We start from the raw sequence: 26375 nt of genomic DNA, 5'->3' as shown, positions 1-26375 counted from the left end.
CCCCCCCCCCCACAATGTTGTGAGTTACTCATTGTGGTTGGCCCAGGGAGGGAACCTCTTATTTTTGCGCCCATACAATTTTAAGCCAATTTAGGGGCACCGCAACGTAACCCGTCCTGTGGGGGTCGGCCAATCTCCTGGCACCGGGAAACCGTGAGACTCTCATCCCCCTAGGGGCCCTTCGGATTAAAACCCGATGTGCCAGGCACCCCCCCCCCCCCCAGGACACTATGTGGGTGCGCTGCATGCGGGTGTTTAGTGCGGGGGGGGGGGAGTCGCGGCGCTTGAAGTCGGGGAACCACAACAGCACGTTTGGCTGATGGGAAACAAGTCAATTAAAAAAAAATACTTTTTGCATTGTGCACAGTCTGGAAGCTACCCACATGCCAGATTTCAGGTTTGTTGCATGTCGCGAAGTATGCTAAACATTTAGAACAGACACACATGTTCACAAATTTCCCTTTTACATATATAGTTTAATTTAATTACATTTTATAACGTAACATTTTAGAGGCTCGGAGGTGATAACCTTTTGTACTGGCAACACTGCCATACCCCCCGAGAATCGATTCGCTAGGTTAAGGGAGCAACGAAGTCACTGTGAATCGATTCGGTAGAGCAGTCGGAGGCGGCGATCCCCCCCCACGCCCCACTGCGAATCGATTCGGCAGACAACGGATGTGACGATTCCCCCCGACGAATCGATTCTCTATCCAAAACTAAATTTTTTGCCGGGAGTTCAGAGAGGGCACCGGTTATCGCAACAATTTTAACTTTAAATAAAACGCGTCAAGATGTAAACATCCACACGCGTAGACGAGAGTTGGTCCGTATCAGCGCGGTCTTTAATCGCAAACGCAACTGCAGTGACGTGTACAAAGGAGGGACGCGGTGAGACCCGGAAGACTGTACCACCACCCCCCCCACTACACCATACAAGGTACAGTTCGCTAAAGTTTCGATCTTTAAGACGCCTTTAAAATTATAAAAAACGTACTTACGAGCATGTTCTGCAAGCTGGTTGGGAGGGCGGCGGCGGCGGCGGTGAGGGGGTCTAACTTAAGAGATCGCTTTTGTCGAGTTTTAACGCGTTCGAAAAATTAAAACTGAAGCGGCGATTTGGGGGGTTGTTAAAACAGCCGCTTCGTGTTGTGTCACTGTGGAGAGGCAGGACTTTGATCCAGCGGTGGTGCTGGTGGTGGACGGGTGAAGTCGAAGTTCGTGGTAAGTCGGTCACCGGCCGCCGTGAGACTTTGCTGAGAACGCGTGATGCCAAGCTGATAACGCGTGGGACCCAAACTCATAACGCGTGAGTCTGGCAATGGGCCAGACTCACGGATAACGCGTGGGGCACCCACGGGTAAATGGGTGAGATCAACATATGCAACGTGAGAATCGCGGATAACGCGTGGGCATCCACGGAGCAATGGGCGAGAATCACGGGGTATGCGTGAGATCCACACGGAACGCCTGAGACCCGGGGATAATGCGCGGGACCCACGGGTAAATGGGTGAGATTCACGGGTAATGGGCCAGACTCATGGATAACGGGTGGCATCCACGGGTAAATGGGTGAGATCCACGGATAAATGGGCGAGAATCACGGGGTATGCGTGAGATCCACACGGAACGCGTGAGATTCGGGGATAATGCGCGGGACCCACGGGTAAATGAGTGAGATCCACAGGTAATGGGTGAGACTGATGGATAACGGATGGTACCCACGGGTAAATGGGTGAGATCCACGGATAAATGGGCGAGAATCACGGGGTATGCGTGAGATCCACACGGAACGCGTGAGATTCGGGGGTAATGCGCGGGACCCACGGGTAAATGGGTGAGATCCACGGGGCAATGGGTGAAACTCGTGGATAACGCTTAAGACTCACGAGCAATGGGTGAGATCCACAGATATAATGTGAGACACGCGGATAATGCGTGGCACCGACGGGTTAATGGGTGGGACCCACGGGTAATGGGTGAGAATCACAGGGAAATGCGTGACGTCCGCGGGGAATGCACGAGGCAGAATTCTGCTGAACTCCAACCAACTCTATTGACTGGCCTCTTGCGTTCTCAAGTTAATGGTTTATCTGATGGTAGTAGAGTTCAAATTTAACTAAAAACAACGTAACATTCGTCAATAATGGTGTGGCCTTAAAGATGAAAAAATATATAATTGGCGACATTTCAGGCAATGACCCTTCATAGTACCTAAAAGCTATGGAGGTAGAGTGGATAAGGATGACTGATCCTTATTTACTCCACTTCTCTACTCCACTTCTCTCGCCTCTCGTTTATTTCCCTTTTAATACCACACACTGTTGTTATTATGAATGACTGTGTTGAGTTTGTTAATGTGTCCTAGTGCATCATTGCCAATGCAGCAGCACCAAATACTTGTTTTCATTTAGCCATCAAAGTCCAGAGTTTTTAAAAAAAAAACCCATTGTTAATGACATCGTATTGATTGTTAAGTAAAAGTTGAGTGGGACGGACACATTATGGCAACACGTGGCGTGTAGTCGAGACTAACCACAGAGTGGCAGCCAAAGGAAAGGATACGCCTCAGTTTCGTCCACCACAGAGATGGAGGTAAACGGCTTGTCTGCAGGAGGCGAGGTAGATTTCAAGGCCTTGTGGAAGACATCATTCCTCGGTGGATTGATCACGGTTGATGCTGATTGTACGTCTATCGCAATTAATTGAGTCCACGCATAATTTGATGCCATGGGACAGAAAGTATTAGACAAAATTTCCGGATGAAGGACTTTCCAAACTGTTCTAAGGTTAAATTTAGATTTAAAGCTTTCGTGACTGCAGTGATTCATATTCTTGGTTCTTTCGGTAAAATCACGTTGAAGGGAAACAATAAAATAATAAAATATATATATAAAACAATAAAATTCTCACGACGCTTCGACTGTAACACAAACGGTCATTACCGAAAGAACCAAGAATATGTTCTGAGGTTGTTGGACCATTCTTCGTGCTGTCCTGAATAGGTGCTCGCTAACATAACCCATCACTTGGTCTCTGAAGTGTTGTGTGGTTCTCTTTGCGTCTGTGCGTTTGGTAGGGCGGCTGACTGACCGTTGCCTCCTTCACTCCCAGGCGTTGTTGGAATCGGCTTTCTTCACCCCATTACACAAATTCCTTTCCGATTCACACACCGTTGGTGTCGCCGTCTCTACATCAGCTTCGTTGTCGCGCATGCACTTCCCAGGGGAGCCCTTGCCGAATATTTATGCGATGAGGGCATGCACGCAGTGATCGAGCAAACCCACCAGCCAGCGTGGATCTTAAGGATAATTACTTTCAAAGGGGGGTCTTGGCGGCGGTGACTCAACGGGGCGATGGAGACGAACGCAACCTCCAAAATCTTGTCTCACCTGAGACGGGTGAGCGACGGACATCTCGGGCAAATGCGAGCAAAGTTGCGGGGAATCGAACAACCAGCGGGCCAGTGGCGCTTCCTGATCGACGCACTGGATCACGTCCAGAACCAGGGTCTCCGCTCTTCCCCAGCTCCCCACTTCGAAGGGGACTGCACAGCCATCATGAGGTACCTGCAGGAATTTGGGCGAAACCCCAGCGCCCCGCTCGAGGGCAGCTCCTCCCAAGAGAGCATCATGCCGCTGAGGTCCGGCCTGGCCGCGCTCGAATACAGTGACCCAAGGAGGGGGCCGTCGATTGCGACTACAGTGCGTGCGGGCAGCGACCGTGAGGTGGACCCGGCGATGCAAGACTGCTCCGCTTCTTGCAGCGGCGGCAGCGGCGGCAGCAGGCCCCAGGCGCTGAAGACGATGCCCGCAAGCTGTCTTCCAAATTCGCTCGACATAAAGTTCAGCAACGAGAGCCTGCCCACTGTGGCACTGGATTGCAAGCAGCAGCAGCAGCACCGGCATCCACAGCAGGAACAGCATCCGCAGGAGCAACGGCAGCAACTTCCACAGCAGCAGCAGCAACAGCAGCAGCAGCAGCCTGTTCAGCAGAATCTTCCGGCGTGTAACGCCTTACCTCAGCTCTCTCAGCATCCTGCAGCCGTAATGTCGCACGCCTCTCATCCATCGAATGGGATGGGACGTTCTAACGTTGACCCTGGGCAGTACCGGGGTGTCCAACCCTCACTGCAGGGCGACAGTTCCTTGTCGCCGGATGCGGTGCCTGACGAGCCCATTCCCAACTATGCGCGCCAGTCATTGTCCTATAGAGAGGTTGCGCCACCATCCATCGGCTCCGCCCGATCCTATGGTGGAAACCCACCGCTGGGCTGTTACGACAGCATGAGGCCAAACCGTTACCAGGGCGCGCCAGTCAGACGGCACGCTGCGGACGGGCACAGCATTCAGCACGAGACGCTGGGTTCCTTCGCGCCCACGGGTCCCGTCTTCGATTCTGGCAAGGTTGAATCCTCGCTCGTCTCGCAGATGGGCAGCCTCAACTTGAGCCCCACGATGGCGCTGGGATCCGTCGGCGAGGGCCCCTCGCCGGCGACGTTGCGGCCCCTGCGGGCCAAGGCGTCGTCACCCGGCGCGACGCCATCACCAACGCCAACGCCAGCGACGCCGGTTTCCGAGGGTTCGTCCGGCAGTTGGGCGAATTCCGCCGTGAGCCCGCAGAGAGGAGGGCCAACAAACGACGGGCACGGGGAGGATGAGGTGGAGGTGGACGAGGAGGAGGAGGAGGAGTTCTACACATTTGTGATCCTGCACGACGCCAATGACAACGATATCGCGGAGCAGGTGAAGGTTGAGCTGGAAAATCTCGACATCAAGCCTGGCGCCACCTTTGAGGACCTCCAGGTGGGCGGCGAGCATCAAATCGGGAGCGTGGAAAAGGCCGTTGACAACTCGGCCTACACCCTGCTGCTGATGACCTCCAATTTCGTGAACACCTGGATGCAGTTCACCACGCACGCCACGCTCATGAACTCCATCAACAAGACGCACAAGTACAACACGGTCATCCCGCTGCTGCCGCGCACGCGACGCCTTCTGAAGAACCACACGCCCTTCGCTCTGCAGGCCATCAACCCCCTGGACATGGCGCTGAAAACTTTCGAGAAGAAGGCGTGCATCACCTTGAACAGCAAGAAGGTTAGCAAGCAGAAGAGGGTGTGGGAGGCGGAGAAGCAGCGCCTGAGGAGGGAGCGGAGGGCTCGCGCCGTCAAAGAGCGGCAGCGGCGGCGGGATTTGGAGGCAGCTCTGCTCGCGATGCCTCCGGTAGCCGCTCACCACCCGGAAGACGGTGGCCCAGACGCAGAGGCTCAGGGGTTCGGCGAGATGGAAGCGCAGGAGGCCGGACAGTCGCCACCACCGGGCGGATTAAACTACGGGTGTGCTGCCGAGGGCGGCGGCGGCGGCGGCGGCGCTGGCGGCGGCTGTATCGGCAACATGAACTTGGAGGGACACACTGTGCAGGTTGGGTTCATCATGTTCCGTTCACCGCGTTGTTACCCGCGCTGATATCACAGCGCAAGGCTGTCACCAAGGCAGGCCTGTGTTTGATAAGTAAAGTCTGCCGGTAGGGTGGCAACGTTGCGATGTTTTTTTTTATTTGTTCCTCAATCCACTAAATTTTTGGGTAATTATTCGATTTTGGCAAATTTTGTTCTTGGCTGCTATTACTCATTCTGCTCCCTCTGGGTTTGGTGGAGGCGCGCGCATACACCCAAACCTATCGGGCAGCGAGGCGGTGCCTGTCAGAGTCGCCCCTTCTCTTGCATACCAATCATTCTACTGGCCGCAAGGTGGTGCTGCCCAGGCTCAACCCTGCCTAGCTTCTGACTTCAGCGCAGGTCAAATGTATGTACAGGGACTCCTCTACTTGCCAACATTCGACTCACGAAATATCAGAGATACGAACAAACCTGTCGTAAGTTCAACGGCCGTGCAATAAATGGCGGTGGTGGCATCTACATCTGCAGGAGAGTATACAAGTTTTAAAGCCATTCCGCGTGTTTAGGGTACATGCCGTACAACATGGAGTGAAGTTGTACTTACGAACAAATCGACTTCTGAACAGACCTCTGGAACCTAATTTGTTCGTAAGGAATCCCTGTACTTTGAACTTCTTTCGCACTGTATGTAGCCAATTGTGCTAATCGGAGGTGCGGGAGGTGATTTGGTCATATGCAAAAAAAAGTTACACACAGGGCATTGATTAATCCACTCCTGTATAGATCTGCTTTTGAATTGATCACATTGATCCACTCTTGCATTGATCCGATGTGCAATTGGTCACATTGATCACTCTTTGACCTCCCCTTTCTCTCTCTCTCTCTCTCTGCCGTGACTGCAGGTCAGCTTTCCACCTGTGGGCTCTCCGTCCCCGAACGTGGGTGTCGGAGGAGCGCAGAACATCAACATCATCAACATCACCGGCGTGCAGAACGTTCAAGTGGGAAGCAACAACGTCATCCGGCGAGGCCCCACCTCCCCCGCGTGGGATGGCGAAGAGTTCTTTGAGAGCGAGGATAACATAGACGAGGTTAACGATTGCCAGGACAATTAAACACCGGGTGTTGAGGTCCGCACGATACAACCGGAACCCTCCCAATTATTCAAGTAATGGATTACCGCCGTTCGGGTGATCGATCACTCGGTTGCTTGGATATGACGGAAATATTTCTGCACGAAACGTCTCTGCTTCTGCTGCCGCCCGTGTGAGGCTGGACGGGAGGTGACCGGGAGGGGCGTGGCGGAAACCATTTTTATAGAGGCCACAAACGAGTGGTCGATAACGAAGTATAATCGATTAATCGGGTTGATCAACTCATTGTCCCATTTCTACCGTCGACACCGTGGAGGACTTTAACCCTTCCAGGGTCCGCTGCACCAGCACACGACCAGAACCTGGGTTTGAGTCCTGGTTTAGTGTTCAAGTGAAACGACTGCTCTCACGTGAGTGCAGTGCTCTTCCTGCGTCGACGAACCTAAGCCGTGAATGGAAACTCCACGTTAATTTCGCAGGGATCGCACCTTCCGTAGGACAGCCCGCTGTTGACTCCACCACACCTCCGATTAGCGCAGTTGGCTACGTACGGTGCGAAAGAAGTTCAACACCCACACATTAATCTTCCTCTGAAGGGATGGAGTTGACCTCTCGACTGGCATTGTTTTGGATTAAGAAACGTCCAAACAATTAATAACTGTTTGGACGTTCATGATCAGACTGTTAAGCGATTACACCATGCTCCCAGCTGTTGTGCTGGTACCCTGCATGACGGTGCGATTGTAACGAGTCGGTGCCTGACGAGAAGCCACGCATCAGATCGTTTCCATGCCGCGAGTGGGGCATTCATGAGCGGGTGAACTTTCATTCCGCGTGACGTCGGGGGAAAATTCCCGCGACCCATTCGTCCAGGGACTGGTTGTCTCGACCCCGGTCCCCTGCGTGTAAGGCGAGTTACTTTGTGAATAATGAAGGTGGAACTTTGGGTGCATTGAAAACACAATTCGAAAGTTTTTAAATCTTTCATAAACCGACGCACTTTTCTGGGCGGGGCGGTTCACAGGGGTGCACGTTTCTTAAATCCTTGAATCTTCAGTGCCCACTTTACACCGCTTGGTGGACAACACAGCCGCACCTCCGGGTGCTGTGGTGGCGAGATATTAACTACCTCGCCTGGTATACAGGAGGTCGTGAGTTCGATCCCGACCCTGACGCCTGCTGTGTTTGGAGTTCGCGTGTTCTCCCCGTGGCCGCTTGGATATTTCTCCAGGTCCTCCGATTTATCCCTCCACATTTAGAAAAAATGCATTGAGAGTATTTGGCAGCTATAAATTTCCACATGATAAGCCACTTAGTTGAGCTATCATTTGTGGCCAGGTCGCTTCTGAAAAAGAACTATCAATAGGTCAGTGGGCCTTTACCTGGTAAAAGGTAAAATAGTTTAGTTTTAAGATGGTTGAATAGTTTAGCACGGTTGGCTACATACGGTGCGTACGTACAGCCGATTCACCCAGCTACGTGCCATGCAGCAAAGTTTGGACACATTCCACTCTTCTGGGACGTTTGGCTAGCGTGGCAGACTGGGCCATACAGCGTCTAGAGCTGTCCAGCGTGGCAGACTGGGCCACACATCGTCGATACCAGGGGTATCGAACGTATTCTTGGTTCTTTGGGTAAAGTCACGTAGATAGAAAACAAAAAATAATAAAATGAGAAATTTAAAATAAATTTAAAATAATAGAAGCAAAAAAGCCACGACGTTTCGATCGCAACACAAGCGGTCTTCATCAGGCGGAGAGAAAAACATCAAACGTACCGGCCCGCGGGCATTGCAACGGGAGATTTGGCACGCCATTGCCGCTAAACAAAAATAAATCGGTTCTCTTTTCCCGCGCTAGTCACATTTTGAATCGGTAAGTTAAGACCGTCTCATGATGCTTTTCATTTTCATAGGCCCAACTCTGTGGCCCGCTGGAGGTGCATTTGAATCCAGACCTGCCCCGCTGTCCAATTGAGTTTGACACCCCTAGTCTGGAGCTCCCCAGTGGAGGCTCTCGCGCAAGCAGTGACCGGAGGGGGGCGAGCAATCGTAAGGGCTGCACCGTTTTACCTTTCATACTTTGCGTTCTTTTTCATTGGTCTCATTGTCGAAACGCGTTTTTTAACCACTATGAATGCCACACACAACAAGAGTGTGTAAACGGCACTGTTTTTTTGAGAATCAAATCGTGGTTCTGTATTGTCAGCCACGAGATTGCATCGTGGAGGAGAATGGGTGTGGACAGTGACATCACTGCTGCTTGCGATGTGCACGTACCTTGTGCCCAGTGTGCAACAAACGTTGCTTTTGGCAGGCCGAGCAGAGTTGAGCCCGCGCAGCGCTTGAATGTGCCACCGCCACACACAAACAGGTTGCTATAGGCTGCTGCGGTGCTACGCGGTAGCGCAGCGGAATCCGTTGTACTGCGCGTCTGTGCTCCCACGTCTGTGCTCCACGTGTGTGTCGCCATCTCTGTGCCCCCCCCCCCTCCCGCCTTCGCCAGCCTGCACCTGGCCAGTGTGGTGGTGCATCGTCAAGTTAACCCCCACGACCCGAACAAGCGTGGGGAAGCCCTCACCCAAGGGCTGTACATTGTCTCGTACATCCGGTGCAACAACAAAAACACCAGAGCCATTCATTGCTATTTCCTGTTTCCACGGCATTTCGGTGGAAAGGGAGATGTTTTTTTTTAAAGGTGTCTTAAACGGTGATTTCTCGATCGATGTGACATTTATATTTTACTGCCCGTGTAACTCTTAAGGGTTTTTTTTGTGGGTCTTGAACGCCACAGGGCGGGGGGGGAGGTGTGTTTGACAGTGTCCTCGCGCAACACGGCTACACGTTCCGTTCGATCGCTCTGCGATGCGTCGCGACGGATTCTGGCAGCTACGCAAACGGCGATCCAGCCTCGATAAAGCCACAGGCCTTAATGTCGCGTGTGATAACCTCCTGGATCTGTTACGTTGTGGGCCCGTTCCGAGTGCTTGGGGGCCGCCATTGAGGTCGGGAACTCCCCCCTGCTCGTGCGCGTTTGCCGACTCCGTCTGAAGTTCAAATCCAATCTCAGGATTTTCCCTTTTCTCCTCCGACTCTCATTGTGTGTGTCCCCCCCCCCCCCCCAGCTAATAACGTCTTCTACACCAGCAGTCACTCAACTCCAGTCGTTAAATAGTGGAACAAAAATTACATCGCAAATAGCCCGACTGGAATAAACGTGGCGATCATCGCCCCCCACCCACCCCCCCGGCTGCAAAATATTGATTGGCAGGACCCCCCTGAAGAAGTTTAACGAGACACGGTGAGGACGTCCTGGGTAAACAAGCATAATGAAGTAATATTTGACCCACCTCTCCCCTTACCTCCACAGTACAGCTTCTCGTGACTAATAACCATCATGTGCATAGAAGAGAATGCTAATCGCTGTAAAAGGTGAACTCCCCCCCACCCCCTCCCCCGGGTGGTGAGAACTGGAGTTGAGAATCATTGCTCGATGCCATTCTTGCTGGCCTGGGGCACGTCGGTTGTTTCCATACCCGGTGCACCCACGCCGTCGCTACGTTTTCCACAGCTCCTGTCCACCGAACTCCCCTGGCGCAAGCACCACTATCTTAAGAGTCTCTGTCATCATCATCGTTCGGCACGCGGTAAAATATGCATCAAATCGCAGAGTAAAATTTGATTGTTGCGTTCGCGATACCTGTGCACGGCGTCGGGGTCGTCCGTGTGAGAGGATCGGTTGTCCTCGATGTTGGTGGCGGGTTTTTCCGACGCATTTTTTGTGTTACGGGATCGAACCCAAAAAAAAAAAACCTGTTAAACTGTACATGTAGATAATGTTGTACTTGCAAAAAAAAGGCCCCAAAAAACGCGTCAAAAACATAATAAGAATTCTGTTATCGAACCGCGACTGGCAATCGTGACTGTATGTTACTGTCGATGGGATGATGCGTTTAAAGGCCCGATCGTCAATCTTCATGGTAAAAACAATCATGATCAATCACCTATCTACCGTAATCGATGCATGCTCCTGCTTGGATAAATCACGTGGGGACGTGCTCTTTTTCATCCATTGGCTACTCTGAGCCAACATTGGAAATTCCACATTCCTGTGACGGGGGTGGGGGGAAAATCCCTTGCACACGACAATGATCGTTGACTTCCTTCCGACCTGCTCGCTGCGAATTACATGAATCTCCTGAGTGAACAAAGACGTCGTTGACTCAATTCAGGGCTGACTCCCGATTGATCAGTTGATTGTAAATCCTGTGGATGTGAGCGCTTGGAGGACTGCATCGATCATATATATGCCACAATATTTAAGAATGGATATCACCATGCCCTTCCTGCTTTGCTCTTCGTATACCGTATCCTATGATTTTGGTGCAAAAAGTGCATTTTTACGTTTATCACAGATGTTTTAATGTTTATGAAATGCATATCTGTTTGTCTTTGAAAGTATGCAATGGGTTCGTTATTTTTTGATGTGGGGGGGGGGGGGTGTCCTTTAATGCGTATCAATTGTTTATGAAATGTCAATACGAACTTTCAAATATCTCTAATTAACAATTAAAATCAATGCCAACAGTAAAAAAAAAATCACGTGTGTATGCAGTGCAAATTAAATTAATTGTATTATATATGTGTATTATCCCCGCCACGATGGTCACTTTGCTATTCAACGGAACGTCAAGCAAACCAGGACTGTACGATCTCTTATGAAATACTGAATAGACGTCAATACACGCCGAGTAGAACGCATCGCGTTTTGTGCAGTACTCGGTCGAGCCACTGCCGGACGAATTAGTCTCCACGCTTTTCGGTGACGGCGGTTTTGACGATACTTCACCACGCTGGTCGGTTTGGGTTGACGGAGGAGGGATCCAAGGACCGGTTCGAATGTCGCTGGCCAACGACCGTCGGCCGTGCCATGGGAATACAAACTCGGGTCGCCCGGCTGATAGCGCGGCGTTGCTAACCGTTGTGTCACCGTTCCACCCCAAATAGAACCATCGTTTACGGAATTGCAACGCTGAACGCCATGAACGCCGCCGTAATGCCACGAAAGCTTTAAATCAAGATTAACAACACGCTGCTTGCAATCCGGAGGTCGCCGATTCAATCTTCCGTCGTGGCATTTGAAATATCGATGGGCAAGTTTCCTAAATCTCCCACACCTGTGTCCTCCCAGCGGCGTAAATGGGTAGAGCGCAGGTGATTGGCAGAACGCGTACGGTGGGGTAAAATGTGGGTACGTCTGGCAGGGTGGAAGGGTAGGCCACACACAGTAGATCATCGGTTATCTGGCGGTTTTGGGATGAAGGGGGGCGCCGGATTTTCAGAAACCCCGGATGATCACTACATTATTTAAAATTCAAACTAGATTCGAAGCTTTCGTGACTGCAGGAATTACTCTTTGGTTATTTCGGTAAAGTCACGTAGGCAGAAATAATAATATAATACGACGTTTCGATTGCAACACAAGCAACCATTATCAGGTACGAATGAATGAGAAAAACCAACAGTAAACTCAAAAATACAATGCAACACAACACAGAGAGTTGACCAACACAACAGTCAACACCCCAACCTGGTTGATTACGTTCTTATTTAAAATTGCTTATTTGTTTTCGCACATTTTTTTAGGTGTTGTAAATAAAGACGACAAATGAATATCCTGTAAAAAGTTACCGTATTTACTGTACCGTACTTATCACTCCAATCTCGAAGAGTCTGCATGGGGTGATGATGTACGTCCTGCCCTCTTGTTTGAACAACAACAAACAACGTGTTTGTGCTCGCAGCCTTTGGATGCGGTATTGCCCGTTTCGCCGGATCGGCCATCAACTTTACCCTGCAGAGGAGTTCCCCAGAGCTCCGTCTAGCGGATGCCCCTCTTGTCAGCAGTGGCGTCAAGCAGGAAATTTCAGGGCTGCACATTTACCGTCCGCCACCTCTTGCACCGCGAATTAAATCAAAGCGCGGACGCGAGTCTGTGTTGCATTTGTATTAAATTTAGAATAACACCACAGTTTATTTGTTTTTAAACCATCATCCGCAATCCTGTACACAATATATACACTCAAACAGACCGTCACCGACATGTACACGAGCCATGCCTGACAATGCTTCCCGGTTCGCTGCGAGCGCTATAGACGCACGCCACAAAGAGGTTTGCTCAAATCCCAGCGAGTGCGGTAAAACAATACTGACTCACCCCGCTTCTCGCCTGTCGCGCGCTGTCTCTCTCTCGGCTGTACGCGAGAGTGAAGCAGGCTTCCTTCGCAGTCGCGACATGTTAACATCGCCTGGTGTGCAGGAGGTCGTGGGTTCGATCCAGACCCTGACGCCTGCTGCTGCTGTATATTTGGAGATCGCGGTGTCTCTCTCTCTCCCCGTGGTCGCGTGGATTTTTCTCCGGGGTCCTCCGGGTTTTTACCCCCACATTAAGAATCAACGTCACGCGTTTAGGGCGTTCGGCCGCTACAAATTGCCACACGGTAAGCCGCTGCGTTAAGCCGATCTAGTTGTGGCCAGATCGCTTCTGAAAAAAAGCGGCCATATAGCAGCTCGGTTGGCCTCGCTTGGTACAATAAAAAGTTTAGTTTGACCTTGGCTCAACCATCCAGCCGTTTTTGTCCACATCTTGAGTGGGCAGTTACGTGAGAAGGAAGACTTCATACTCTTTGGTTCTATTTACCTACGTGACTTTACCCAATAGAACCAAAGAGTATGGATCCTTGCAGTCACGAAAGCTTTAAATCTAGAAAGGAAGACTTCTTCGGCGTGTGCGCCCTGTGGCTACAGCGCGTCTGGCCGCCCCGCCACTTGAGCTGGTGCGATTGCTCAAGCGAAAACTAAAATCGTGTTCGTTTGGAGAAAAGTGTCGCCACATGAGCTGTACGCCATCGTAATGCCGCGTGTGCGTTGACCGTCCAGGGGCGGCCCTTGGCGCCTAGCTGCCAGCGGCTGGCGCCGTCGACCAACCATGCAATCGACCACCCCAAGGGCGGATCTAGGCTGAGGGTTTTTTTTGGTAAATTGGGAAACAATTTGCCCATATATTTTTTGTTTAACGTCTTTTAAGCGCGTTTTTTTTTAAACAGGCATAATCATTCGGTTTGTCCGTGCGCCTAACCGATGAATTCTCAAGTGTTGAGAAACGAATGGTAATTGACGTTCCACCTGTACGCGCGCCGGAATTGAAACAATGACGTCTTCATTTTATTTGTATTTTTGTTCATTTGTACGTTTTTATCCTCGAATTTGGCACCCCACTTACTTGGCGCCCTAGGCCACCGCCTAATTCGCCTCTATGGACCGACTGCCCCTGTGCTCGCTGGAAGGACGTGCATGCCGGGGACCTCGTTTCAATGGGCAGACGGCTCTAGTGGGACTCAAGTTGGCCCGATTTCTCGGCGAGCTCGAGTTAAGCAAGACTTGGGAAGCCAACGCAGATCGCCGAGCAAAATCGGGAGTTCATGTGGGAGTCGTGCACGCAACCGCCTCGCCAACTGGTTGCAGAGACGTTCACCTGCCGAGGCATTCAAGTTGCGCTGCAACGCAAAGCGTGCAACCGATCGCTGGGATGGGGACCCCTCTCCCCAGCTCAACAGGGAATTTGTTTTTCGTTCCAAAAAATTCCAACGAAACGAACTTGAAATCGTGGCGAATGGCACGGCGGTGGTGCCAGAGTCGTGACGATACCACGTGGCGCTCCTCTGCATAATCACGGGACCCACTGTTGTTTCGATGGCATCGTTCGTGTGAAATTTGCTTCTCTCACGATCGCCACGGAGCCGCCAGACCAGGCTGGAAGTCAGAAATTGCCCAAGCTCTGCCGTCCTCTTATGAATTAAGATGATTAATGGTGAGTGTCTATACATGCGGGGGCAAACCGGAGCACCCAGAGATAAGCCTATTGCATGTGAGGGCGCAACGCTCTATCCCATACAGAAGGGACAGATATAAATTAGTCCACACTTACTGTACTTCCTGAATAAAATATAAATACTATGACGCAATCCAGGATCCACCACCAGACTTTGTCAGTACGATCCACTCCAGGTTTTGTTTTCACAGCCACCGAGATGTGATTATAACATATGTAACAAACACAATAGAATTTACAACATGGTGCTTTAACTCAGAAGTTAATTCGTAAATATGTTGTGAAATATAGAGCAGGTGTTTGAAAATATAGCATGTAAGTGCAATAACTATATATATACCAAACCACAATATATGTATATACTGATATTGTATTAATACAGAATATGATCATACCTATCGCCTTGCCCACACTAATGTGGGTAAAAGTTCGCAGGTGTGTGCATGTGAGCAGCCATTGCGGTGAGCATTTTAATACATTGAACATCAGTTGCGAACAAACGTGATGCATTTTTTGCTGACGACTGTGTCATAACAAGTCGGCTTTGTCCTGACCCCGTGACACGTGGCTCTTCAAGCGGCTGCCCCCGGGGCCACCCGTGGCCCACGAAGGCTCCTGCAGCGCTTCGTCCGTTGCCTCCGGCAACTAGACATAAATCTATCTCAGCGTGGCACGGAGCCAGAACCAAACCGGCGTCTCACAAGGAAGGATGTCTCGATCTGGCTCGGAGGGCGGAGGGCGGCGGCGGGGCCAAGCAGGGCCAGGGGCCGGGGCTAACGGGCACGTTCACCGCGCGTAATACCGGTCGGTGCGACGGCATCGCCGCCGCCGCCGCCCGAGCGCGGACGTGTCCCAGTCGTGTTCATCGCCGTTCGGCGTTAGCGGCCGCGAACCAAACCGTGCCGAGCCACGCCCCAGGGGGTTGGGACTCGGTGTGGTGGTGATTGAGGCTGGTGCCATAGGGCTGCTTTACCGAGATGTAAAGGCAGACCTGGCCAAACGAAAGAGCTACAAGCGAGCACACATGTTGAACTTATTTCGCGCCACACATTCGCCGGCCGTGCTAATCGGAGGTGCTGGGGGAGGGGGCGAAGGACAACTGAACGTGATCCAAAAAAATCCGTTCTTAAAGAAACGAAACCGGTGGATTCCTTACGTGGGAAACGAATGAGCGTTCCAGACGGCCGCAGAAGCGCATCTCGACAGCGCGGCGACCGCCGGATGAAGAGATGCGACCGCCGCAGGCGACGTGGAGCGCGTGGTGCTGGCACGCGTTCGGAGCCTGGCGGCCACCCCCCCCCCCCCCCCCCCCCCCCGTAGAACGCTTCGGGTGTACGGCGCTCGAAAATGAAAAAAATATTCGCGAGTGACTCAAAATTGGGGGTGGTGGTGGGCCGAGAAAACGCAGCAGCAGTGGCTGCAGCATCGCCCGCGTTTGCCGATGGGTGCCACCAGGGCCGGATCAAGGCCGCAGCCCAGGGCCCTCCGCCAGCTGGAGGACCTCCAGAGATGAAGTGGAAAAGTGATTTCGTTTGTGAATGCCGAATTGTATTTGTCGTTGGCCTTGTAAACAAACAAACAAAGTCATTTTTCTTTAACCTTATTTCCCTTTTGAAAATATCACTGGGGGCCCTCACAGTTCCTGTAGCCCAGGGGGTGCCTGCAATATCTTAATCCTGCGCCCGAGGCAGTTGCCGCAGAGGGTCCCTGCAGCAGCAGCGGCGGCGGCGTTGTGGTGGCGACGCCGTGGTGGTGGCCGCGACGCCGTGGCTACCGGCAGCCCACCAACCCCCAGGTCTGAACGCAACGTCAGGGGCACGACCTCGTAGATACCACGACGACGCCACCATCGTCGTAGCGTACAGCCCCAGCTCGGTCGCCGTGCGATGGAGTGTGGACTTTGTCGGTGATCACTCGACCGTCTGCGGTTGTCGGAGCACTCGACCGAGTTTCAACGTCGCGAATCCAGCAGTAAATCGATGAAGGGAATGTAAGTGTACAACGTGCTACCGTGCCATACAGGCCACCGCTAGAATCAGTCAATAGCCAGCTATTGGTGTTGGTGTGAAATCAGAGGGTCTGCCTGCTAAGTCGAGTATTGAGTGGCAGCCGTCTGATTTTGAATTTGAAAATCCCACGTTCCTTCAGCACCAGATTCCTCCACCCATGTTGGGGAGCCGGCCTGGCTGTTTCGTCTCATCCATACTGCGTTTGGTTAACACACCGCAGGTCACAACCACTTACTAACCCACTCATTCACTCACTCACCACACTGCAGGTCACAACAACTCACCCACTCACCCACTCATTCACTCACTCACCACACTGCGGGTTACAGTAACTCACCCACTCATTCACTCACCACACTGCAGGTCACAACTCACCCACTCACCCACTTACCCACTCTCTCACCACACTGCAGGTCACAACAACTCACCTACTCACCCACTTACCCACTCTCTCACTCACCACACTTCGGGTCACAGTAACTCACTCACCCACTCATTCACTCACTCACCACACTGCAGGTCACAACAACTCACCCACTCACCCACTTACCCACTCTCTCACCACACTGCAGGTCACCTCACTTCTCTTTCTGCTCCTTCCCTCGCACCGCTGCACTTTGCAATCACCCTCCCACCGTCTCTCTCTCTCTCTTTTTTTATCCCAAATTCTTCTAATAACCTTGTTCAACTCAAGAAATGTGTTAGACTCTCATCTTTAACACTTTAAAATAGTAACTGTTTGTTGCTGGCCGCTTAACGTTTTCGGGCCTTAGGACCACCACCGTTCACTTCCCACAAAGTGGTCAGCTCATTTGTAGACCTTTAAAATTGTTCACGATGCTGGATTATGATGATGATGATGATGAGGACGGAGTGGCTTGGGATTAAACTCACAGCTCTTGGGCGAAATATCCCCAAGAGAGCGCCAGCAGCAGCAGCAGCGATCGCCTAGACCTACAACGATACCCCGCGGGTTGGGCCGAGCGAGTGAAGTCGCGGATAATCGAGGGAGGTGCCCATTACAACCAAGTGAATCGCAGGTTAACGAGCCAAGCGCGGAGAGCTCGGGGTCGCTGTCAGCTGAGTGATGTTTAACTAAAAAAAAACTACAGCAAAAATTGAGTGAATTGTGGTTGATCAAGTGAATCGCAGTCAAGACCATTTTACTTAATGCAGCATCGGTCAGAGCTCCGTCAAATTGACAAGTCACGGTTGATTGAGTAATCATCGGTGTTAGTCACGTGAATGCCAGGTCATCGGATCCGTATAAAGTGCCGTCAAGAGTAAATTCCAGTTAATCCGATGCAGTGCTATTAATTGAGCAAATCATAGTTATACAAAAAAAATCTAACTACCTAGTGAGTTCCGGTTGAACCCATCATCGTCAACCAAGCGAACCGTGGTTAACGGAGCGACTTCCATATTAATCGATGGCACCTCGCTGTTAACTGACGGCGTCTCGCGGTTAACCGGTGGCACCTCGCGGTTAACCGAGCGACACCCCGGCCCGCTCACTTGGCGCAGAATCCCTCGAAGCCGCCGAGCTGCTTCATCTGCTCCACCTGCATCGAGTGGCGCCGCACGAGGGGCCGCTTGGGTTGACGCGACGCCAAAACCGCACCGCCCCCCTCGGCCGCCGGCGCCGCCGTGCCCCCCGCGTCGCCGCGCCGCGGGGAGCAGTGCGGCGCCGCCGCCGCCGACGACGACGCCGACGCCAGGGAGGACGCCGACGCGGACGAGGCCAGCGAGAGGCCTACGGGCCGAGCGGGGAGGCACAGCGAGGCGTGCGCGGCCATCCCGGGCGCCAGCGACGACGCTCTGCCCGCCGACGCCCGGCTCGGCCCGGCGAAACCCGCCCCGCCGTTGATGTTGCCGCTGCTGCCGCCGATGTCCGGGATGGGCGGGTGGGGGTTGACGTTGAGGGGCGGCAGGAAGCCGGGCCGGGTCTGGGAGATGCGGTCGAGCAGCAGCGTGCCCGAGCCGCGGCGCTCCAGCGGTGGGTGCTGGTGCCTGCGCACGCGCGACGGAGACGGTTCCACGCGCGACGGTGGGCGCGCGTGTCGTGCACCCCTCCTCCACCCGGCGGGGCCGACCGGATGAAGGATGGCGTCGCGGACGCGGTCGGAAACACTCGGTGAGAAATTAAAACCCCCCACCGCTCCCCCTTCATGAACTTGTACGTGCGTCTGTTGAACTTCTTTCGCACCGTACGTCGCCAACCGTGGTAAACGGAGGTTCTTGCTCCCTGATAACTCGTGGCCTTTCTCCCAAACTTCCTCCTCTTCCAGCTCAGCTCCTCAACGTTCATCCGCTACACGGTGACGATTAATATTTGACGATTATTTGAACCCGTCCTGGGCCTCCCCTAGGTCGGCTCAGCCTCAAATGAGTACCTGGCGCGGTGTGTAGTAAACATCGCCGCCGGGGAGGCAAAAGGCGGATCGGGCGCGCTGGTGGCCACCCGCCCCGTCGCGTGCCGCTCCGGCCTTCACAGGCGCCCGGCTACTCGCCAACGGCGCTTGCCCCAACGGTCTGTTCAAGGCTATACGGGTGGAGGATGTGGTCGGTTGTGGTGGTGGTGGTGGTGGTGTGGGGGGAGAGGGATCTTTGTCTATTGGCGGAGGCGAGGTACCTGCGTAGTAGCAGCGGGGAGGTGCTGTCGGCGTGCAGCGACTCGCGCGAGCCCGTGAGCGGCGCCGTGAGCGGCGACGTGTTGTGCTTGCGCCGCTCGAGCAGGCAGCGCGCCGAGTCCGGCCCCGGCGGGGCCTGCGTCTCGGCGTCGTGCTCCTGGTGATCGGCCACCCCGAGGTGCCGCCGGTGCACCAGGTCCCTGCGGGCGCAACCACGGCGCAGGCGGTCACGGACGGCGGTGGCGAGGCGCTATCTGCCTCGCCTGTTCACCGCCGCCGAGTGAGCCTGGCTCTGCTGACGAGACGACGAATATAGAAGTCGGTCCACAGTACGCTCGCACTGAGTCAATGCCGCCGAAGTCGCATGCGGTCACACAGGTGCGATGTTAACTACCTCGCCCGGTATACAGGAGGTTGTGTGTTCGACCCTGACGCCCGCTGTATATTTTCCGTCCCCTCTCTCTCTCTCTCCCCCCGTGGCCCCGTGGATTTTTTTTCCAGGTCCTCCGATTTTTCCCCTCCACATTTAAAAATCGTTACATCACGCGTTTAGAGTATTCGGCTGCCGCTCTAAATGTCCACGTGATGATGATAAGCCACTTCCGTTGAGCTTTCACTTTTTGATAACGAGGTCGCTTCTGAAAAAAAGAACTACCATAGCTCAGTGGGCCTTTGCTTGTGAAATTCCCCAAAAAAATAGTTTACGGGTTTAGGTTCGCCGGTCGTGCCATGAGATTCGTAACAACGACGACTGAAACCGCACGCGACGTTCGTCAATAACGACGCCGGTGAGAGACTCCGAGCGTCCTCCACGTGCGCCCGCGATGTCTCGAGGCCGCGGGCTTCTTCGTGAACGCGATTTGTCGCGTGGGAGGCGACCGTAAAAGGCAAAGCCCCGCAATCGCCCGCTCTCACACCGCCGCTGGTGGAAGGGGCCTCCACTTGGGGCAGCCCTTGGGAGCCCCTCGAGAAAGAGAGAGGGGGATTATCGGCCGACTCTGCAACGTTGGCGAAGGCGTCTTAGGAAAGGTCCGAATCAGAATCTTTATTTATAACTGGAGGAGGAATCCTATGAAGCTCTTTGTTTTCTCACAGATGTCCAGTCGGCGCACGGGGTCAGAACGTTACAACAATGAACGATACAAAAACACGATAGGAGAGCAAAGTATAGTAAACGTAAGAAATTGACCTTTTTTTTACATTTTACCAGCTAAAGCCCACTGAGCTATAATGCTTTTTTTTTGTTTTTTAAAGGTGGAAGTACCCACGCTTAAACACCTCGAGGTCATCGTCAACGTGAACCTCAAGGTGGCGGGTACCCACACTGGTCGCTTGTCGCGGGGGGGGGGGTAAATTCCCGATACATTCCCACCAGGAAGGCGTGAGATTCCGGTCTCCCGGACGCGCCGAGCTTCGAATCGAACCGGCGACCCCCTGGATTGCAAACCCGCAGCGTGCAATATCACACGGCGAGCACCCGCTGGGTCGACGGACTCGTTATGATGATTCGAGGTGACTATGATTGCATAATTCCAGGGCGCGCGTGCGCGCGTGTGTGTGGTAACGTGTGGTTTCCCACCAGAGGTATTTGACTGATGCCAGTGGCTTTTGGCTCTGCGACGAAGCAATCGCTCAATGAACTACGAATCAACAATTTTGCAGACCCTTCGTCAATCCACTGCTGGCTGTCCGCCGTGCTAACGAGCGCGCCGAGGCCGACGAACGTCCCGCGAGCTGCCGACGCTGGCCGGCGCTCGGCGACGCTCACCGCAGCGAGGCTCCGAGCGCGCCGTGGGGCGGCAGAGCGCAGGGAGAGGCCCTCTCGTGCTGCGGCCGGTGTGCACCTCCAGCGCCAGCGTGGCTCTCGTCCCAATCGACCGGCGTTGTGTTCCTCCTCCCCAGCTGCTGGTGCTGCTGCAGCTGCTGCTGCTGCTGGTGATGATGCTGCAACGGCGGTGGCTGAGGATGCAGAAGCGTGACGCCGCCGGCCTTCTCGCACGGCGGCGCCAACACCATCGCGTCAACGCTCTGCCGCCGCGACAGCGGGCGCTTGGGCCGTGCCGTTACGGGCGAGTGGCTGTTGCTGGCGTGAGCGCCGGCGGCCCTCGCCCCGTCGCCCGTCCGCCCATCGAGCGACCGCCGGTCCCCTCCTCCTCCGCCGTCGCCGCCGCCGCCGTCGCCGCCGCCGTCCTCGGCTTTCACGAGCGCCGACGGCGCCACGAGGCCCCACGGCTCCGACTGCAGGCGCTTGAGCTGGGACAGGCGCCCGGCGCTCCCGCCGCCGCCTCCTCGCCTGCACGGCGGCGCCGCTCGGCGCCGGCTCGGAGACGGCGTCTCTCCGGCGAGGCCGGAACCGGCGGCACCGGCGGCTCCGGCGGCTCCGGCGCTGGAACCGACGGAGTTGGACGCCGCGCCGCGAGCGAAGCTGAAGAAGGGGTCGGCGTCACGTGACGACGACGACGACGACGACGACACCGCGTTCGCCGCGGCCACGGCCGCCGCCGCCTCCTCCGAGTGGAGCGGCTGTCGCGGCTCCGCCTCGCCGGGCGCTGACGAGCGGGCGGCCGAAGGGCTGGTGCTGAGCTCGACGTCGGAGGGGGAGGCGCAGGCGGGCCGCTCGTCGTACGACGCGTCGGGCAGCCCCGGCAGGCTGAGGTAGCGCGGCGCCGACTTGTTGCCGGGCAGCGAGAGCCTCTCCGTCACGTTGATGATGATGACCTCTTTGCCCTTCGCCTTGCACGCGTCCAGCAGCACCTGGGGGACAAGGCGGCGGTGGGGGTACGGGGATGGTGGACGTCAAGGGACTACGCCGTGGCCGCAAGAACTCGAAATCACGCGGGCGCATTTGGAGGGTATCCCGCGTGTAACAGAAATTTGCATTCCCTTATGGGTGGATGCACTGGTGGAGCCAGTGGGGGGGGGGGGGGGGGGGGTGGCCCGTGCCCCCCCCAATGATCCGATCGAAATCCCTAATTTCGATCGGATCATTGGGGTTTATTAGTAATAAATCGGCATTTTGCGACCCCCACTGCCACCGTGTAGCAGGGACTCTATGAGATGACAGGACAGTAGTCTGAGTCCATAATTGGCAATAAGTAATGGAAAAGCAGTTATAAGTGCACAGTTGAGTATACAGTACACGACTTCCCTGAAGGCATCGACACCTTCAGCGAGCGCGATGCCGATCACACAACGCGGTTCGCAATTCGACCCTCGATCGATGGCCGTGCCATCGCCGCACACGCCTCGTCAAATAAAAATCAAGGGACAAGTCCTCACTTAACTAGCAACTCCTTACTTGCTAACAAGTCCTCACTTAACTAACAACTCCTCTATCATTTTTCGTTGCTGGAGGGGTTGCCCCCCCCCCCACTACCTGAAAATCCTGGCTCCGCCATTGGATGGACGGCGAATGGCCTGCAGTCCCTACTCTCTCTCTGACTTTGGATTGCCAATGGGGCACCCTTATGTGCTCTTTGATATTTACAAATGTTACAGCGGCAATAAGTATGGACATTGGATCATTGTTCAAACTGATGATTGTTTGCTTTCAAACTAAAACTTTTCAATCAAACTATTACTGGCCGTGCAAAACGATGTTTCGTACAAATGTGTTTTTTTACAAAAAATGCTCTCCGTTGTCTGAACGTTCTGACGCAATATCTATTGCGGGTGTTTGCTGGCTGTAGGAGGCAATGATCGCTACTGAATCCCGACTGAGTAATTTGCGGTCACATTTTTCAAATTTGGACAATTTTTTGGAACGTTAACGCCGGCACGGTAACGGCCTCCGTCTTGCGAATGACGTCGCAGGATCTTCAACGTCCACTGTGCAGCCGATGATGCGCTGCATTCGCACGGTTCCCACTGCACGCGCCGCAGTCTTAATGGGGACGGCCGCTCGACTCAAATTGAGAACGGCTGCGACCAGTGGCGAGCGCGCTACCGCAAGGCCATGCCAGAACCCTGAGTTGTTAAAAATTTACAATCAGGTCTGTGAAGAAGGGCTACTGCCTAGGGGACGCCCAGGACGAGTTCAGATAATCGTCACAGGTGTTGACCGTGAGCGGGAATCGAATTCCGGTGGCCGGGTTCGTAGCGCAGCGCACTAACCGCCACACCACCGCTCCCCAACAACAATACCACGCCATTCGCCACTAGGTGGCGGTGACGTCACCACGGCGTCTGTGCCAGGCCAGGTGCACTTTGAGGCCACGGGAAGTGTCGAAGGCTCGCAGGCAGAAGGTCACGGGACAGACGCAGCAGGTGCCGTGGTTTGACCGACCGAGACGACCGGCAGATGCACCAGCGTACCGTGCCAAGTCGCTTCGTCTCAGCCGCCCGGCGCTCCTCGCACACGTGACAGACGCGTGCGTGCACGCATGCGGGCGCCGTTTAACGACGGGCGGTGCCGCTCGTGGTGGGGACGGGGGTGGGGCCGGGCGGCACCTTGAGCGTGCTGGGCTCGTCGGCGTGGATGGCGTAGACGAGGGCCGAGCGGCACGAGCGGTCCTCCACGCTGGGGTCGGCGCCGCCCTCCAGCAGCGCGGACGCCACCTCGGCGCCGGCGCGGGCACAGCACGCGTGCATGAGCGCCGTGCGGCCGCACTTGTCCTGCACGCGCGGCACGCGGAGACAGAGGTCCCCCCCCCCAGTGAGGGCTCGAGCGGACCGTCAGGGGCGAGCGCCGTGAGCGAGCGGCGGCCGCGCCGATGATGGCCGGGCACGGCCGCGCAACGGCGCGGGTGGCCGACACCGCGCCCGGGACCGCCTTTTGCCACCTCCGTGATGACGTTCGCACAGCGTAACGAGTACCAATTTAGGGCCGAGTCGACCCGCGGGAGGCCCACGACTTTGTTCAAACTATTCGGTGTGGGAGTCCCACGCGAGGGCGTGCGAATCGGCATGCCACGGGGCTCTGGGTGCTCACAAAGAGGGGGAGTCGAATTGGTTCGAAACGCCCCCAGGCAGCTCAGCTGCTCCGGACCGCCACCTCTGCCGACGTCCCTGGAGGCCCCGGGTCGGAGCAAAGATCGGTTCCAGCCGTGGAAGCAAAACTTTGGCGGCACCGCTCTATCTGAGCGGCCAGGCTCCGAGAGAATTACTCCGCCCAAGCGGTCATCGCACGATTCACCGTTGTTGGCCACACTTAGATAGATCGGAAGCGCCAAGGTGACGCCACCTTCGCCCGCTCGTGCCAACTACAAGCGAAAATCCGCGCCGTCCTCTCGGGACCCCGAGCGAGGCCCTGCCCCACCCCCCCATCCCCGCCCCCCCCCCCCTCTCCCCCGGGCCACCATGGGCCGCACTTGCACGTCGTGGCTTCCGCAGTGCCGCACATGCATTTTGGGGGCCACACCGGTAAAGTTTGGGACCGCACCTGAATGTTGGGGTCGGCCTTCTTCTCCAGGAGGTAGCGCACCATGCGGGCCTTGCTGGCGCTCTGCGCGTCGGCGTGCCGCGTCAGGCAGGCCACCATGAGCGGCGTCTCGCCGCGGTCGTTGCTCTCGTTGACGTAGGCGCCGCCGTCGAGCAGCAAGCGCGTGAGACGCAGGCGGCCCAGCTGCACGGCCCGCAGGAGGGGGTTGCCGCCGGTGCGTGCGCCGTCCGGGGACGCGGCCCCGGGCCGCGACGCTGCCGCGGCCGCTTCATCTTCGTCGCCTCCGCCGCTGCAGTCGCCTGCGATTTGAATTTGCTTAGCCGGCTGTGAGGAGTCATCGAGGAGGCTCACGAAGATAATCCGTAGACACCCACGGACAGACACGTAGAGGCTCGTAGATACACAGAGACTTGCTGAGATCCATAGACACCCATAACGATAAAGAGAGATACGTAGAGGCTCATAGATACAGATAGAGACTCGCAGAGAACCAGAGACACCCATAAAGATATAGAGAGATACGTAGAGGCTCATAGATACACATAGAGACTCGCAGAGATCCATAGACACCCATAACGATAAAGAGAGATACGTAGAGGCTCATAGATACACATAGAGACTCGCAGAGATCCATAGACACCCATAACGATATAGAGAGATACGTAGAGGCTCATAGATACACATAGAGACTCGCAGAGATCCATAGACACCCATAACGATATAGAGAGATACGTAGAGGCTCATAGATACACATAGAGACTCGCAGAGAACCAGAGACACCCATAAAGATATAGAGAGATACGTAGAGGCTCATAGATACACATAGAGACTCGCAGAGATCCATAGACACCCATAAAGATATCGAGAGATACGTAGAGGCTCATAAAAACACATAGAGACTCACAGAGATCCATAGCCACCCATAACGATATAGAGAGATGCGTAGAGGCTCATAGATACACATAGAGACTCAAAGAGTTTAATAAAGATATAGAGAGATACGGTACACAGAGACTCATAGATACACATAGAGATACATAGACATCCATAAATATATACAGGGACTCTACTTATGAACATTCGACTAGCGAACTTTCAGAGATACGAACAAACCTGGTCCGTACGTCCAGTTGCCGCTGTACGAACCGAGAGTCGTAAATTCAACCGCCGCACAATAGACGGCGGTGGTGGCATCTATATCAGCAGAACGTGAAGAACCAGTGGCATCTACATCTACAGAACGTGAAGAACCAGTGGCATCTACATCTACAGAACGTGAAGAACCAGTGGCATCTACATCAGCAGAACGTGAAGAAACAGTGACATCTACATCTACAGAACGTGGAGAACCAGTTGCATCTACATCAGCAGAACGTGAAGAACCAGTGGCATCTACATCTACAGAACGTGAAGAACCAGTGGCATCTACATCAGCAGAACGTGAAGAACCAGTGGCATCTACATCTACAGAACATGAAGAACCAGTGGCATCTACATCTGTAGAACGTGAAGAACCAGTGGCATCTACATCTGTAGAACGTGAAGAACCAGTGGCATCTACATCTACATAACATGAAGAACCAGTGGCATCTACATCTACAGAACATGAAGAAACAGTGGCATCTACATCTACAGAACATGAAGAAACAGTGGCATCTACATCTGCAGAACGTGAAGAAGCAGTGGCATCTACATCTGCAGAACGTGAAGAAGCAGTGGCATCTACATCTGCAGAACGTGAAGAAGCAGTGGCATCTACATCTGCAGAACGCGAAGAAGCAGTGGCATCTACATTTACAGAACATGAAGAACCAGTGGCATCTACATCTACAGAACATGAAGAAGCAGTGGCATCTACATTTACAGAACGTGAAGAACCAGTGGCATCTACATCTACAGAACGTGAAGAACCAGTGGCATCTACATCAGCAGAACGTGAAGAACCAGTGGCATCTACATCTACAGAACATGA

The 26375-nt window shown here is 54.2% G+C and overlaps 2 protein-coding genes across 8 annotated transcripts in view; one reads left to right on the top strand and one right to left on the bottom strand.

The window, feature by feature from the left end:
- The first annotated feature begins 259 nt into the window (after positions 1-259).
- Positions 260-12166, top strand: LOC116953535 (uncharacterized). Of its 4 annotated transcripts, none has more exons than XM_032973821.2 (4): positions 260-940; positions 1172-1224; positions 3080-5423; positions 6304-12166. In XM_032973821.2, the coding sequence occupies exons 3-4, from the start codon at positions 3357-3359 to the stop codon at positions 6514-6516; spliced, it is 2280 nt and encodes a 759-aa protein (XP_032829712.2). In that variant the 5' UTR covers positions 260-940; positions 1172-1224; positions 3080-3356; the 3' UTR covers positions 6517-12166. The 4 variants fall into 4 exon arrangements, with proteins under 4 accessions (XP_032829712.2, XP_075931239.1, XP_032829713.2 ...); XM_076075124.1 differs by having other exon boundaries at positions 1168-1224; XM_032973822.2 differs by lacking the exon at positions 1172-1224.
- Positions 12167-12491: 325 nt separating this feature from the next.
- Positions 12492-26375, bottom strand: part of LOC116953536 (ankyrin repeat domain-containing protein 34C-like) — a 31678-nt gene continuing 17794 nt past the window's right edge. For all 4 annotated transcript variants that reach the window (XM_076075125.1, XM_076075127.1, XM_032973824.2 and 1 more), the window contains 5 exons: positions 24404-24702; positions 23473-23637; positions 20792-21777; positions 19026-19223; positions 12492-18403 (listed from right to left, as the gene is read on the bottom strand). In XM_076075125.1, the coding sequence (XP_075931240.1) occupies positions 17905-18403; positions 19026-19223; positions 20792-21777; positions 23473-23637; positions 24404-24702 (2147 nt within the window). In that variant the 3' untranslated portion in view covers positions 12492-17904. The remainder of the gene's footprint in view (positions 18404-19025; positions 19224-20791; positions 21778-23472; positions 23638-24403; positions 24703-26375) is intronic.

Source organism: Petromyzon marinus, chromosome 52, assembly GCF_048934315.1.
Source record: "Petromyzon marinus isolate PM22_M1 ecotype Great Lakes invasive population chromosome 52, UKy_Petmar_22M1.pri1.0, whole genome shotgun sequence".
Lineage (NCBI taxonomy): Eukaryota > Metazoa > Chordata > Hyperoartia > Petromyzontiformes > Petromyzontidae > Petromyzon > Petromyzon marinus.
Note: the sequence above shows the minus strand (reverse complement) of the source record. Positions and strands in the feature narration are given on the sequence as shown.